At 49.9% G+C, this 14,349-nt stretch overlaps 1 protein-coding gene across 1 annotated transcript in view; it reads left to right on the top strand.

Annotated features, from left to right (window-relative positions):
• OTOG (otogelin) overlaps positions 1 to 14,349 on the top strand; it is a 77,845-nt gene that overhangs the window by 23,125 nt on the left and 40,371 nt on the right. The window contains exons 19-25 of the mRNA XM_046015863.1: positions 485 to 697; positions 2,273 to 2,465; positions 3,796 to 3,870; positions 4,064 to 4,107; positions 5,517 to 5,670; positions 13,452 to 13,559; positions 13,927 to 14,065. Of these exons, the coding sequence (XP_045871819.1) occupies positions 485 to 697; positions 2,273 to 2,465; positions 3,796 to 3,870; positions 4,064 to 4,107; positions 5,517 to 5,670; positions 13,452 to 13,559; positions 13,927 to 14,065 (926 nt within the window). The remainder of the gene's footprint in view (positions 1 to 484; positions 698 to 2,272; positions 2,466 to 3,795; positions 3,871 to 4,063; positions 4,108 to 5,516; positions 5,671 to 13,451; positions 13,560 to 13,926; positions 14,066 to 14,349) is intronic.

Below are 14,349 nucleotides of genomic sequence, written 5' to 3'. Positions count from 1 at the left end.
CTCCAATGCCTGTCCTCCTTCCTCTTTCCCTCCTCTGAGGTCTTCCCCTTCCACTTTGCTGTTTGCGGTCTCCTTCACAGCAATGTAAGCTCCCCGAGGGCAGGATTTTTGTCTGTTTTGTTCATGCCCGTGTGTCTTTCCAGCATGTGGATTCACGTTCCGTGCATGGTGGACTATTGCACGAATACACTACACACACACACACACACACACACACACACACTTACTCTCTTTTAGTCATTTACACCCATGCCCGTGGCCAGCCATGTAGTCACACTGAGACCTAGCAAACCATAGCCACACATTCCCAGTCAGCCGTGTGCTCTGGTACCTGCTTGCGTCCCTCCTGTACACACACACTTGCACCCACCTTCTCACGCCAACAGCCCCCTGCACTGTGATGGGGACAGGGTACGAAGAGGATGGACCTGGGCACCAGGCCAACCAGATCCCTGCTCCCTGCCCTCCTCCCTCCTGTGTCCAGCCTCCTATGCCGTGCAGTCCTGTAGTGTGCTCACCGGGGAGCTGTTCGCGCCCTGCTCCGCGTACCTGAGCCCCGTGCCCTACTTCGAGCAGTGTCGCCAGGACGCCTGCCGCTGTGGGCAGCCCTGCCTGTGTGCCACGCTGGCCCACTACGCCCACCTGTGCCGGCGCCATGGGCTCCCCATTGACTTCCGGGCCCACCTGCCAGCCTGCGGTGAGTGCCCCATGAGGCTGCACCCCCGTGAGGACGCCTGGAGGAGCCCAGCTCCAGACCTGTCTCCCTGTCCCCTTGCCGCCTAACATTCCCGCCTCACCCCTCCTCTGTGCTCTCCGCCCCCTTGGCCAGCCAGGCCTGACACTCAGGACATGTGACACGTGACCACGTCTCTGTGACCCTCCCATCCAGCCCGTCTCCAAGTCCTATCGGGTCTGTGGATTGGAGATGAAATGCACTCACTTGTCACCACCCCAGTCAGAGCTTCCCAGTAGGCCTCCCTACAGCCCTAGTGAACCTTCTCAGGATCACTGGCCCTCAGTGCACAAGGGGCTCAGTGGGGACGAGCTAGTCCCTGTTCACCCTCCCACACGGGGGCCGCACTCTTCCCCAGGTCTCAGTTGTCTCGGGACCCCCAGCCCTAGCACAGGGCCCTACTCACAGTAAGCTCTTAGCAAATGTTGAAGAAATGAAAAAACTGTCCTGGGACTCAGGAGACCTGTGTTCTATGCCAGTCCTGCAGGTATTTGCTGTGTGTCTCTGACAAGGCCCTGCCCCTCTCTGAGTCAGTTTCTCCAGGTGACTAGACAGGACCAGTTGTTTGTAACCCTGACTGCACATTAGACTCACCATAGGAGCTTTTATTTTATTTTAAGGATCTTATTTGTTTATTTGACACACAGAGAGAGAAATCACAAGTAGGCAGAGAGGCAGGCAGAAAGAGAGGGGGAAGCAGGCTCTCCGCTAAGCAGAGAGCCCGATGCAGAACTCGATCCCAGGACCCTGAGATCATGACCTGAGACAAAGGCAGAAGCTTAACCCACTGAGCCACCCAGGTACCCAAGAGCTTTTAAAATAAATGCACATATCTGTGCCACATTCAGTATCAATGAGAAAAACATATTGTTGTTCTCAACATGAGGCCGGGCCTCAGCATTTTTAAATGGAGACGTTGACGTGTAGCCTGGGTGAGAAGAGCTGAGCTTGACAGTCTGACTCTGTGGGGTGCGGGAGACCCTGAGGGAGAAGGCTGCTGGCCAGATGAGGAGAGGGAAGCCTGCAGTCTTTGGACAGAGGGCCCCAAGAGGCTGCTAACTGGAGCACAATTGACCTTCACAGCCTATGTGTGCTAGAGACATGAAAGTGAGAAGGAGGGCGGTGTGTGTAATACCCACCTGTGTGTATGTGTGTGTGTGTGTGTGTGTGTGTGTGTGTGTGTGCTGGTGTGTGACTGATGGGGCGGGTGCAGGGGTGAGGGGTGAACTCTACCCTCCCCCAGTATAACTGCCTGAGAGGAACGCTGTGCAGAGAAAAAGAAACACCAATGGCAGGGTCCAGCCTGGGCTTGGGAAGGGGGGCTCACCCCTGCTACTCTGCCATTGTCGTGTAGTAGGAGGAAGTGGGACTTGGCAGTCAGACCTGGATTCAAATCCCAAGGCTGACCTTGATCTGTTGTGTGACCTTGAACAAATGTCTTCTCTGGTTCTCAGTTCTCCTCATCAGGATGATGACCCCACCCCCACGCAGTTGTGGGGCTGAGGGAGACAAAGCACGCAGTTTCATTTCCCACTACAGCACTGTCCTGTGGGGCCACCAAGGAATACAGCCCCTGTGTGGCCCTGTGTGGACAAACCTGCCAGGACCTGGCCGGCCCTGTGGCCTGTGGGGCTGGAGGCAATGGCGACCTCAGTGGGGACGAGTGTGTAGAAGGCTGTACCTGCCCACCGGACACCTATCTGGATACCCAGGCTGACCTCTGTGTCCCTAGGTAAGCTGGCTAACTTGGCCTTTGTCTGGGAGGAGGGCTGGCGGAGGGCTGAGGGTCTCTAGGGCATCTGGGCCTGGGGAGGTGCAGAGAGGCTGCAGCTCTCATGTCCTTGCTTCATCTCATAGTCACGGGATAGAGCTTGATGGGTGGCTGGGTGGGTGGGTTTCTTCCCTTCTCAGGCCTTTTTCCTCACCTCCAGCTCTTTAGGCCTCGAACTCCAGCCTGGCTTCCCCATGAGACGGAATAACAGCCCCACAGAGGCAGCCTCTCTCCCTTCATCTCCCCTTTCCTTCCACAAATACTTATTGATCATCTTGTATGTTCTAGACAATTCTAGGCCCCGGAAATTCAGCAACAAACAAAACAGAATTCTGCCGTCATGGAGCTCACATTCTTGTGCCAAGACAGATTAATAAATAAACTGACACTTAAGGGGTCCGGTGGTAACAAGCTATAAACATGCAGGGAGGGGTTATCGTTATGTCACATGAGGCGAGCACAGAAGGAAGGCCTTTCTGCCGAGGTGACATGCGAGCGAGCAAAGATGGTTGCTCCAGGCCGAGGGGACAGGGACAGCCCCGAGGCTGGCTGTGGCATGTTCTCAGTGTGGCTGGAGGCAGAGGTGGGAGGTGGTGACCTCATAGGATCCCAGGGCGGACTGGCAAAGCCCTCAGTCCCCTCTTGATCTGTTTCTCCCCTAAAATGGTATCACATTCACTGAGGGTTGGGGGCTGGAGAGAAGCTTCTGTAGGGGATGTACTGGAATCCCTCAGGGCCTTTTCAAGCTATAGGGTCCTCTTTTGAGATCCGCACACACTGCAGTTGAGTATTGGCAACAAGGGGGCCTCTGAGATTTCTATGGGGGAGGGGTTGGAGAGGAAGAAGGTGACTGAGAAACACAGGGGTCAGAGGAGTGCAGACATCCCTTCCAGTCCTCACCTGCTCTGCTCCAAGACCTGCACTTGGCCAGGACTGGCAGGGGCTGTGGGAGGTGTGGGAGGAGGAAATGGTCTTTGCCCTCAGTGGACCTACAAAGAGGAGCCGAAAGACAGCATCAGGGACCCTGTGAGGAACAGATGAGATGATGTATTTGGAGGCCTAGCCTGCTGTTCAGACTGTGAAGGTGGATGACCCTGACCTCTGTCCTTGGTGCCAGCCTGGCCTCCCCCCCCACCCCCCCGGAGATGTGTCATCACCTGTTATGGCTGACGCCATTACTTCTCCCTGCGTCCTTAGGCTGCCGGCTGCTGAGGGGTGGGGTCCCTGTCCTCCACAGTCGCTGCCCCAGCCCCCGAGTCAGCTCACTTCTGTCTGCTCCTGGGTTTTACAGGAACCAGTGCTCCTGCCACTTTCAAGGAATGGACTATCCCCCTGGAGACAGCGACATCCCTTCTCTGGGCCACTGGTGAGCTCCCCAGCAGCGTTAGTGTCCTTGCTTTAAACGGAAGTTGCTGACCGACCAAAGACATTAGAGCCCAGCGGATCTTTCCACAAAGCAGTGCTCACCTTTCGCCTCTGCGCAGGGGGCCAGGGGCAGAGTGGGGACGTCTGTCTGAGTCGGCTAATCCCAGGGCACCCCCTCTCCCCCTTCTCCACAGCCACTGCAAAGATGGAGTCATGAGCTGTGATAGCAGAGTGCCAGGTAAGGTGGGAGATGAGGGATGCTTCTGGGGGCTCCTCCATGCTAGTGTTTTATGGAGAAGAGAGTGGGGAGCTTGGGGACAGACCAGGAGGGGAAAGCCCGGCCATGTCCTGCCCCACACTGAGCCTCCTGTATTCCTCGACTTTTGGGGAAAGGCTCCAGTTTGGAGGGTGGAGTCCAGAAATTCTGGCCCATCCTCAGCCCCACCCTAGTAGCTGTCCCTCCTGCTTCCCGAGAAGGACAGGCTGAGACTGTCTCCCTTAGGGGCAGCCAGCAGAGGTGACCTCCCCTGGGTCCTGGGTTTCCTCAGTCTGAGCTGCTGGTCATTCCACTAAGGCTGACTGTCTGCCAAGTCATGTAGTAGACCTGGGGGTCACAGAGATGGGGAGGACAGCCTGGGTCTTTGAGGCCGTTCCAGGCAATAGAGATGGGGGTAGGGAGGCATGGCCTGTGAGGAACGTGGAGGTGGAATAGTAGGGGCCGGGAGTGGCAGGGTGAGGAGGGCCACTAAGGACGGGGATTGGCACAGAAGGGTCAGAGAGTAATCCTACAGCAAGTGGCTTGGATCAGGACCTCCAGAGTCTGGCTGCCCTGAGTTCAAACCTAGCCCAGTGCTTGCAAGCTGTGCAGCCCTGGGCAACTCACTTCACCTCCCTGAGCCTTCGCTTCCTCTCTTATTTATAACCTAAAATTCTGTGATTTTCTTTTTTGTTGCTTCCAGCTTCAGACTGTTTCCCTTTGGGACTTCTGTCTCATCTCCTGTGGCTATTTTCTCTCTGCTCCATCCTAAGCTGGGCATGGAACTCACCTCCCCTTTATCGATTTCCCTAAAAAAGATCAGTCACACAAGGTGCAGGTGTGCACAGCTGACTCGACCGAAGGCTTGGGGAGAGAGAGGGAGTTTATGGCAAGAATCATACGTCATGGGGAATTGGCTTCCTGTTGTTGAAAGTCCTCTGGCCATCCCTTCACACTGCATTGCTCTCCTCATCTGGCTCTTCTCCTGGTCTCTTTGGGGGCACATCCTCTCACCTTTTCATGCCTTGGAAAGCGGAAGTGACTTCTTTCCATGAGGTGGGAAATGGGGGATGGTGATACCTCACAGAGCTGTTGCAGGATCCAGTAAGAATGTGCACGTGGAGTGTCCGGAACAGTCCCCAGTGGAGAGGACGTGGCACTCTTGGTGCCGGTAGAGGGGGTGATTGTCTTGTGTGACACCCGCAGCCCAAGGGAACCCGAGGAATGCCCTAAAGCATCACAGCCCCTCTCTCCCTCATCCTCCAGTTGTTGGGTCCCCCGAGTCTCCCCGGCCACCCCTGCCACCCAGGAGCTCACCCCTGGGACCAAGTGTTCCAAACATCCTGCTGGGCATCCAAGCTCCTGCCAGCAGTCATCCTCTTCTCCTGCAGCCACCACCTGCCCCGTGGGCCAGGTCTTCGTGAACTGCAGCGACCTGCACACCGACCCCGAGCTGAGCAGAGAGAGGACGTGTGAGCAGCAGCTGCTGAACCTGAGCGTGCCAGCCCTTGGCCCCTGCCTCTCAGGCTGTGCCTGCCCCCCAGGGTACGTACCCAGGCTGCAGGGTCCCCCTCTTCTGAAGGCGGGCAGAGTCAGGGGCCACAAGGCAAAGGGAGGGGCAGGGAATCCCTGACACAGCCATGCAGGGAGGTACCAGTCCGGGGCTGCCCAGTGATCACGGAACAGTCGGCACAGGATCTGAGAAAGAGCGGTGGTGCGCGGTCCAAACCCGAGTGCATTCTCCCTGACTCTGCTTCTTCCCATTGTGTGACCTGGGACAAGGAAAAGGCCGAACCTCTCTGAGGCTCAGTTTTTCATCTTTAAAATGGAAGTAATAATAATAATGCCTGCCACCTCACCAGGCTGCCCTGGGGAACACATGAGCGACAGAAGTGAAAGCACTGAATGGGGTGTGCAGCAGAGGCCCGGAGGGGTGAACCCCATGGGAGAGACACCAGCTTCACTTCTCAGCCCCTTTCCCCGCAGAGGCCAACGGGGCCCCCCAGGTGGAGGGCTGGGGTCCTGTAATACTCCAAAAAGCAAGGCCCACCCAGTGGAAAGTCTGCCTCCCAGGTGCCTGAGATGCCACGTGCTAGAGTTGTGACCGAGCCTTGTGGGTGCACCGAACACTGAGGGGGCTGCCAGGACAGGGCTCCCTGCTTTGCTAGGGTTCGTTCCCAACTCTAGTTTTGCTTCAGGTCTGGGCTGAGAAGAAGCTGGGTGCCTGAACCCAAGACTTGGCAGCCCAGGGCTGTGTCCTTCAGCCAGGCTAGAGATCGGTGGTCAGCTGGGAGTTCTGGCCCAGGCCTGGCAGTCAGGGGAAGTGGTGGGGGGAGGGGGCCAGGGTGGGAAGTGGAGGGAATAGTCAGTGAGAGCGCTACTGTTCATTAAACAACTTGTTCTTATCACCTTCCACCTCAGAGCCTCTCTGGGAGAAAGGAAGGAAGGATCATTACTCTCATCTTGCAGACGAAGAAACCAAGGCCAAGGGTGGAGGGAAGTGGGTAGCCCAGGAGCCGGGACTCGAACCCAGCTCTGCTTACCCCAGATCCTGCCCTTTGGCCAGAGCACACCAGCTCCGTGAGGCCAGGGGTCTGGTTCCCTAAACAGAGGTCATCATGTGGGTGAAGAGTTTCCCCTTCCCAGGCAAGGGCAGCCACAGCATCCTAGGCCCAGCTGGCAGGGTGCAGACAATACTGGCTGCCACATGGGCCCCAGAGGAGCTTGAGAGGAATGTCTCTCATTGAAGGCCTCTCGAGGTACTGGCCTTGCATGTATAAGCCTGCCTCTCTGAGGACAGGGAGAGCCACAGCTCCTGGGGTCAGGAACTGAGGGTTGCTCATTACCAACCCTGGCAGCAAGGCCACAGAGGCCAGGTGGAACTGGGAGACCTGGGCTCAGTTGTCCCTGTGACCTCCCTGAACGTGACCTCATGTGTACTACGAGGGCCCGTGACTCCTGCCCAGAGGGGCTGGCGACTGAGCCAAGGGCCCTGGGGTCACTAAGCAGTATTGTACAGGGGTTGTAAGCCCAGACTCTGGAGTCAGGCTTGAATCTTGATTCTTCCACTTACTATGTGAGTTAGTAACTTCCTTGAGTCTCAGTTTCCTCATTTATGAAACAGTACAGAGTAAGCATTACCCGTGAGCAGAGAAGCATTGTCTTCCTCATTTGGATGCCATGCATTTGCAGATGACCCCTGAGGGGACCCCGAAGTGAGAGGATCCCTTAACAGGTCAGGAGAGGCTGCTCCACTGACTACGAGCCCCTTGAGGGCAGAAGCCAAGCTTCTCTCTGGGGTGGGCATACAGCAGGTGCCCAGGGACTGAAGCAGGACTGCGTAGGGCCAGGAGGGACCAGTGAATGGTGGGCGGCAGGGAAGACCCCTCAGGAGGTGGTAAGAGACAAGGCCTGGGCTCAAGGTGGAAGGTGTGAGTCAGCCCACTGTTATTGGCCGATGCAGTTATGGGTAGAGGAGGGACAAGAAACCAATATTTATTGTGTATCTACTAAGTGCTAGGCAGTGTGCCCAGGTCTGTAACGAAATTCTTGTAATGACCTTGAAGAAGGCGTCATTACCCCTGTTTCACACTTGAAAAAACAGGGGCTGAGGAAGGTTAAGTGGCTTCAGGGAAACCAGTGGATTAAACACTTGGGTTTTTTTTCTGCTTCTTCCCACAATAAAATGCTGGTAATGGAGTAAAAACAAAACAAAAAAACCCTGTGAGTCCCCAGGGATAAAGAGGCCAGGCATGGGAATGACAGTGGCACAAGATGGGTCAATAGTTTTTGAAGAACGAGCAAGGGTGGATGTGTGGAAACTGACTTTGCAGAGCCGCGGTTGACAGCTACTGCTTGCAGAGGAGGAGGCCAAGGAGAAACAACCTATGTTGTGTTGACATCTTCAGGGACAGGAGGCTCCAGGCATCTCAGAAGGTGGGGTGGTGGGAGGGAGACAGGAGGATATCCCATCAAGTCTGTGTAAGGAGCTGTCAACCCCCCAGGCCTCCTCCGCCAGGCCCTGGGGTCACACAACTGCCCTAACCCCACCCAGCAGGAGAAAGATGATACAAGTTTCTGCAGAAACCAACCACATCAGAGATTTTGATCTCAGGAGCACCAGGAGGGATGAGATGCAGAGTGAAAACAGGGAGATTAAATGAAAACCTAGTGGGACCCCAGCCCTCTTCCGAAGCTTGGATCCCTCAAGAGTGGCATTGAAGCTTCTGCCTCCTAGGTTGGAGATGAAAAGGATTCTTCTCTTGAAATTGGGCTGGGCCAGAGAAAAAAAAATCTATAGAAGCTGACATTTTAGGAGTTCCCCCAACAAAATGGTGGCTCCTCTTATACAGCTTCTAGTCAACTTGTGATGCTTCTGCTTTTTTTCCCTTTTAAATTCCTTTAAAGTGAGGCATAATTTATAAACAGTGAAATGTGTGGCTGCTAAGCATACAGTTTGCTAAGCTTTGACAAATTTGAATGTTCATGTATAGGTACCCATGAAAGGTACTCATTGCTTGTTGTGTCTCCTTATTATTTTAATTTTGTAATTTTAATTTGCAATTTTAACTGGTAATTTTCCCTAAAGACAATGAGTACTTTTTTCGTGTGTTCTTTGGCCATTTGTGTATCTTCCTTTGTGAAGTGTCCTTTCAAGTCTTTTGCCCATATCTTATTTGGTTGGCTATTTTCTTTAAATTGAATTAGAGGGGCACCTGGGTGGCTCAGTGGGTTAAAGCCTCTGCTTTCCGCTCAGGTCATGACCCCAGGGTCCTGGGATCGAGCTCCGCATCAGGCTCACTGCTCACTGGGGAGCCTGCTTCCTCCTCTCTCTCTCTGCCTGCCTCTCTGCCTACTTGTGATCTCTGTCTGTCAAATAAATAAATAAATAATCTTAAATTGAGTTAGAGTTCTTTCCTCATCAAATATATACATTGCAAATATTTTCTCCCTGCCTGTGGTTTGTCTATCTATTTACTTAATACATCTTAATAACCCTAAAAACTTCTGATGAGCAGAAGTTTTAAATTTTGATTACATCTAATCTATTATTTTTCTCCTTTAGGATCAGTGTTCTCTATGTCCTCAGCAGTTGCAATTCCAAGGCCACAAAGACATTCTCTGATGCTTTCCTCTGGTAGCTTTACAATTTTGGCTTTTACATTGGATCTATAACCTATCTGAAATGATTCTATATTGTAGAATGGAGTCAAATTTCATTTTACTTTTTTCTGATGGCTATCCTGCAGTTTTAGCCCCATTTTAATAAAAGACTTTTCTCTCCTTATTGAATTGCTTCGGTCCCTCTGTTAAAAGAAATCAATTGACTCTTTAAATGTGGGTCTATTTTAAGACTCTCTATTCTGTACCATTAATCTCTTTGTCTATCTTTAGGCCAGTATCACACAGTCTTGATTTCTGAAGTTTATATTAAATCTTGAAATCAGAAAGTCATAGTGCTCCAACTTTGTTCTTTTTCAGGATTTTTGGACACTCCTAGGTCTTTGCATTTCTATGTAAATTTAGAGAATTTCTACAGAAAAGCCTCTGGGATTTTGATTGGTTTTGTGTTAAATCTAGAAGTCAGTTTGACGAGAGCTGGCATCTTCACTCCAGCGTGTCCACCAATGCACAAACGTGGCATTATTCCATTTATTGGGTCTTCTTTAATTTCTCTCAGCAGTGTTCTGTACTTTTCATGGAAAGGCTTTGTACATATGTTATTAAATTTATTCATAGGTATTTGATGTCTTTGCTGTCCATTCCAAGTTGTCAAATTCATTGACTTTACATCATTAAAGTATTTCTATATTCTCCTTTTAATATTTGTAGGACCTGCAATGATGTTTTCTCTTTTCTCCTGGTATTGGTAATTTGAGTCTTTTCTCTTTTTCTTACTATCCAGTCTAGGCAAGGAGTTGTCCATTTTATTGATGTTTTCAAAGACCCTACTCTGGTTCCATTGATTTTTTTTCCCTATGGTTTTCTATTTCACTGATTTCTGCTCTAATCTTTATTTTCTTCCTACTACTTACTTTGGATTTAATTTGCTCTCACATTTGTTAAATTGTTATTTCTAGTATAAGCATTGAAAGCCATAAATTTTTCCATAAGCACTGTTTTAGCTCACTCTACAAATTTTTATACCATGTGTTTTCATTATCTTTGTTGTAATTTTTTCTAATTTCCTTTTTGATTTATTCTTTGACCCATAAGTTATTTAGAAATGTTAGTAGAGGGGTGTCTGGGTGGCTCAGTCGTTTAAGCATCTGCCTTTGGCTTGAGTCATGATCCCAGGGTCCTAGGATGGAGCCCCACATCAGGGTATCTGCTCAGTAAAGAGGTTGCCTCTCTCTCTCCCTCTGTCTGCTGCTCTGCCTGCTTGTGCTGTCTCTCTCTCTCTCTCTCTGTCAAATAAATATATAAAATCTTTTAAAAAAAAGAAATGTTACTAGATTTTGAAATATTTGGAGATTTTTCCTATACTTGTTTGTTCCTGATTTCTTTCTTTCTTTTCTAAGACTCATTTATTTATTTGGAGTGGGGGGTGTGCACAACCCAGAGGGCCAGAGGGAGAAGGAGAGAGAATCTTAAGCAGACTCTGTGCTGAGTGTGGATCCCAACACAAGGCTTGATCTCATGACCTTGAGATCATGACCTGAACAGAAACCAAGAGTTGGATGCTTAACCAACTGCACCATCCAGACACCCCTGTTCCTGATTTCTAATTTAATTCACCACGATCAGAGAATATACTTTGTATGATTTCAAACCTTTGAAATTCCTTGAGTTTTATGGTCCAGAACATAGTTGTCTGAGTGAACCTCCCACGAATGCTTGAAAATAATGAATACTTAGCAGTTACTGGATGATGTCGTGAGCACACTAGGAAGGTGCATGCATGGGTTGTGTCTTTCTATAGCGTCAGCTTTATTCAGTCATAAAGCAAGGTTAACATAATTATAAAGCAGATTCAGGATTCCAAATTCAATGACATTTCACCATGTGATTAACTTGGCTTCTTACATGTCACACAAGGTAAAGCACAAGACACGTCACACAATAAATATGATAGAACAGGAGGTAGGACATTAACAATCCAAACGTGAAGTCGGTCTGGGGGTGCACGGTGGAGATCAGGCCTTGGTCTGGTCCGGGTCAGCTCCCAGCACTTCCTGCTTATCACGTTCAAGCAGTGAGTGAAGGATCTCTGTTCTGTTCAGAGATCAATCAGGTGGAATCTTCAGCGGCAGCTGCCTTTTTGAAGTGGTCAGACATAGAGGAGGCCATATCTGAGGAGTCTGACAGTTTGCAGCAAAAATCCTCCCCTTTAAGAGAGAGATAACCAGCCTTGGGCCTTAGTAGATGGGCCTCCTCTGTTTCTGCTGGTTATCAGTTCTGAGTGTGTCATTAGCTGGTGCTGGTCTCGGGGATAATCTGATTACAGTTGCAATGCCCTTAGCTGCTTGAGTCACTGTTTGACACAGTCCACTGCTTGACCCGAGTTACTCCATCTTCTTCTCTACAGAGTTTTTAAATTGTCAATGAAGTCAAGAGCTTGTCAGAGTTGTTCATTTCTCTAGCATCTTTGAAAATTTTTTTGTTCTGTCATTAATGGAGTGGAGTGTTGAGATCTCTAACTATAATTGTGGATTTGTTTCTTTTTCTTTTTTGTTTCTATGAGTTTTTGCTTCTGTTTTTAAGCTTTGTTACTTGGTGCATGCCCATTCAAGATTGTAATGTTCTCTTGATAAATGGACTCTTTTGTTGTCACGAACTATCCCTCCTATTTCTGTTAATGCTACTTGGCTTGAAGTCTGCTTTGTTTGATGTTAATAAAGCCACTCCATCTTTCTTATAACTGTTGTTTACATGGCATTTTTTCCCTATAATTTTACTTTTAATGTTTCTTTGTTTATATTTCAGTTGTGTCTTTTGTAAACAGAATGCAGTTGGGTCTTGCTTTTTCAGCCAATGTTACAGCTTCTACCTTTTTAATTAGAGAGTTTATACATTTTGATTTAGTGTAATTGGATTTGATTTAATATACCATCTTGTTATTTGTTATCTGTCTTTTTTTTTTTTGGAAAAAAATCTGTTTGTCGTATTGGGGTTGTTTTTTGTTTGTTTTTGTCTTTTTCTGCCTTTTGAGGAGTTATATTTTAACATTCCATTTTATTTCCTTTATTTCATTTTAACTATATATCTTGGCATTTTTTGTGTTTTTTTTCAGTCTACTGTGAATTAATATTTTACCACTTTCTGTAGAACACTTGTACCAGTATATTTCATTTACTTACTTCTTGTCCTTTGTGCTATTATTCTCATACATTTTATTTCTGTGTATTTTGTAAACCTCACAATTCATTGATACTAACGTTGCTCTAAATGCTCCATTATCTCTTAGAGAAATTAAGAAGCAATTTCCAGAATTATTTACCAACATATTTTCTGTTTTTAGAACTCTTCATTCCTTCATATGAATCTGAGTTTCCCTCTTCTTGAAAAGCTTTCTTTTTTTTTTTTAAATTTTATTTATTATTTATTTATTTGACAGACAGAGATCACAAGTAGACAGAGAGGCAGGCAGAAAGAGAGGAGGAAGCAGACTCCCTGCTGAGCACAGAGTCTGATGCGGGGCTTGATCCCAAGACCCTGGGACCATGACCCGAGCTGAAGGCAGAGGCTTTAACCCACTGAGCCACCCAGGCATCCCTGAAAAGCTTTCTTTAACCTCTTTCTTTTTTCTGAGAGAGAGAGAGAGCGTGCATGTGAGCAGGGTGGGCGAAGGGCAGAGGGAGAGGGAGAGAGAGAATCTTAAGCAGGCTCCATGTCCAGTGCAGAACCCAGTGAGGGGCTTGATCTCAGGACCCTGAGATCCTAACCTGAGCCGAAATCAAGAGTCAGACCACTAACTAACTGAGTCACCAAGGCATCTCTAACATTTCTTTTTAGTGCAGGTCTGCTTGTTGGTCATGTAGGGCCAATGCCCATGTTCATTATCTGTTTATTAATGTACAGCTAATGCCTAAGGGGTAACTGGCATCCAGCCTGACTGAGGGGGATGTGGCTGGTAGAGCTGAGCCTTGCTTCCTGATGGATGGCAGAGGCTTCCGAGGTGGGCCCAGTCTTTGGTTTTTCCAGTTACCAAGGTACCTCTGACCTGCTCTGGGTAGCAGCAGGATGGTAGGTGGGCACATGGTCAGTCTCTTCTGCAGCAAATGCTGAGAGCCGCCCTACGATAGCCATGTGGAGGCAGGGTCCCCCATAAATGGAAGAAATTGGAAGCATGCTGGCTTGACCACCTGCTTGCTGTGTCTCCACAGCTTACTCAGACACGGGGACGCATGTTTCCTGCCAGAGGATTGCCCATGCACTTGGAAGGGGAAGGAGTATTTCCCCGGGGACCAGGTCATGTCCCCCTGCCATACCTGGTAAGTGAGGGTCCCGTTCAGGCTCTGCTTTTTGCTGAGGATGAGGATGGATATAAGAAGCATGATCGTGAGCTCCATCCAGCGTTCCCCCTTCCCCCATGTTCATACCCACGTTGTGTGTTTGTGTGCCGTATAGGGATGTGTGTATATATACAAGGGTATGCATAGACAGAAATCTGGGGGGTATTTTGTAAATATTTATACAAATGTGATTTTGTGACCTCCTGCTTCTGTTGGAGATCGATGGTGTTTGTGACCCCTCCAGGCCGGGGACACAGAGTGGGCATATAGGCAAGGGCTCTGGCATGGATATTCCAAGTGTGTGTGGCGTGGGCCCTGTGAGCTGGTCTGGGCCCTTGTGTTTCAGTGTGTGCCAGCGGGGCTCGTTCCTGTGTGCGCTCCACCCCTGCGCGTCCACCTGCACGGCCTATGGAGACCGGCACTACCGCACGTTCGATGGGCTCCCGTTTGACTTCGTGGGGGCGTGCAAAGTGCACCTGGTCAAGGTGAGCTCCCAGATGTGTCTGCCCAGCTGGCTGTGTGGGGACCCGGGGCAGCCAAAGCCGAGGACCTGTCCAACAGGGTGACGTTCTAGACTCCAGTCGGATGCCTAATGGGGTGGATGGAGGGATCTAAGCCTGGGGTAGGGCTACCTAGAGACCGAAGGAAGTGTTGAGGGGCAGGCTCAGGGCTAGACAGAGCTCACCAGTCTATAATCCCCCACTGCTTGGCCGCTCACCATTATAGCCTTGCCCCGCTGGGTCCCAAAGCTTTTCCTGTCTGTAATAGG

The sequence above is a fragment of the Meles meles genome, chromosome 8 (genome assembly GCF_922984935.1).
Source record: "Meles meles chromosome 8, mMelMel3.1 paternal haplotype, whole genome shotgun sequence".
NCBI classification, from domain to species: domain Eukaryota; kingdom Metazoa; phylum Chordata; class Mammalia; order Carnivora; family Mustelidae; genus Meles; species Meles meles.
Note: the sequence above shows the minus strand (reverse complement) of the source record. Positions and strands in the feature narration are given on the sequence as shown.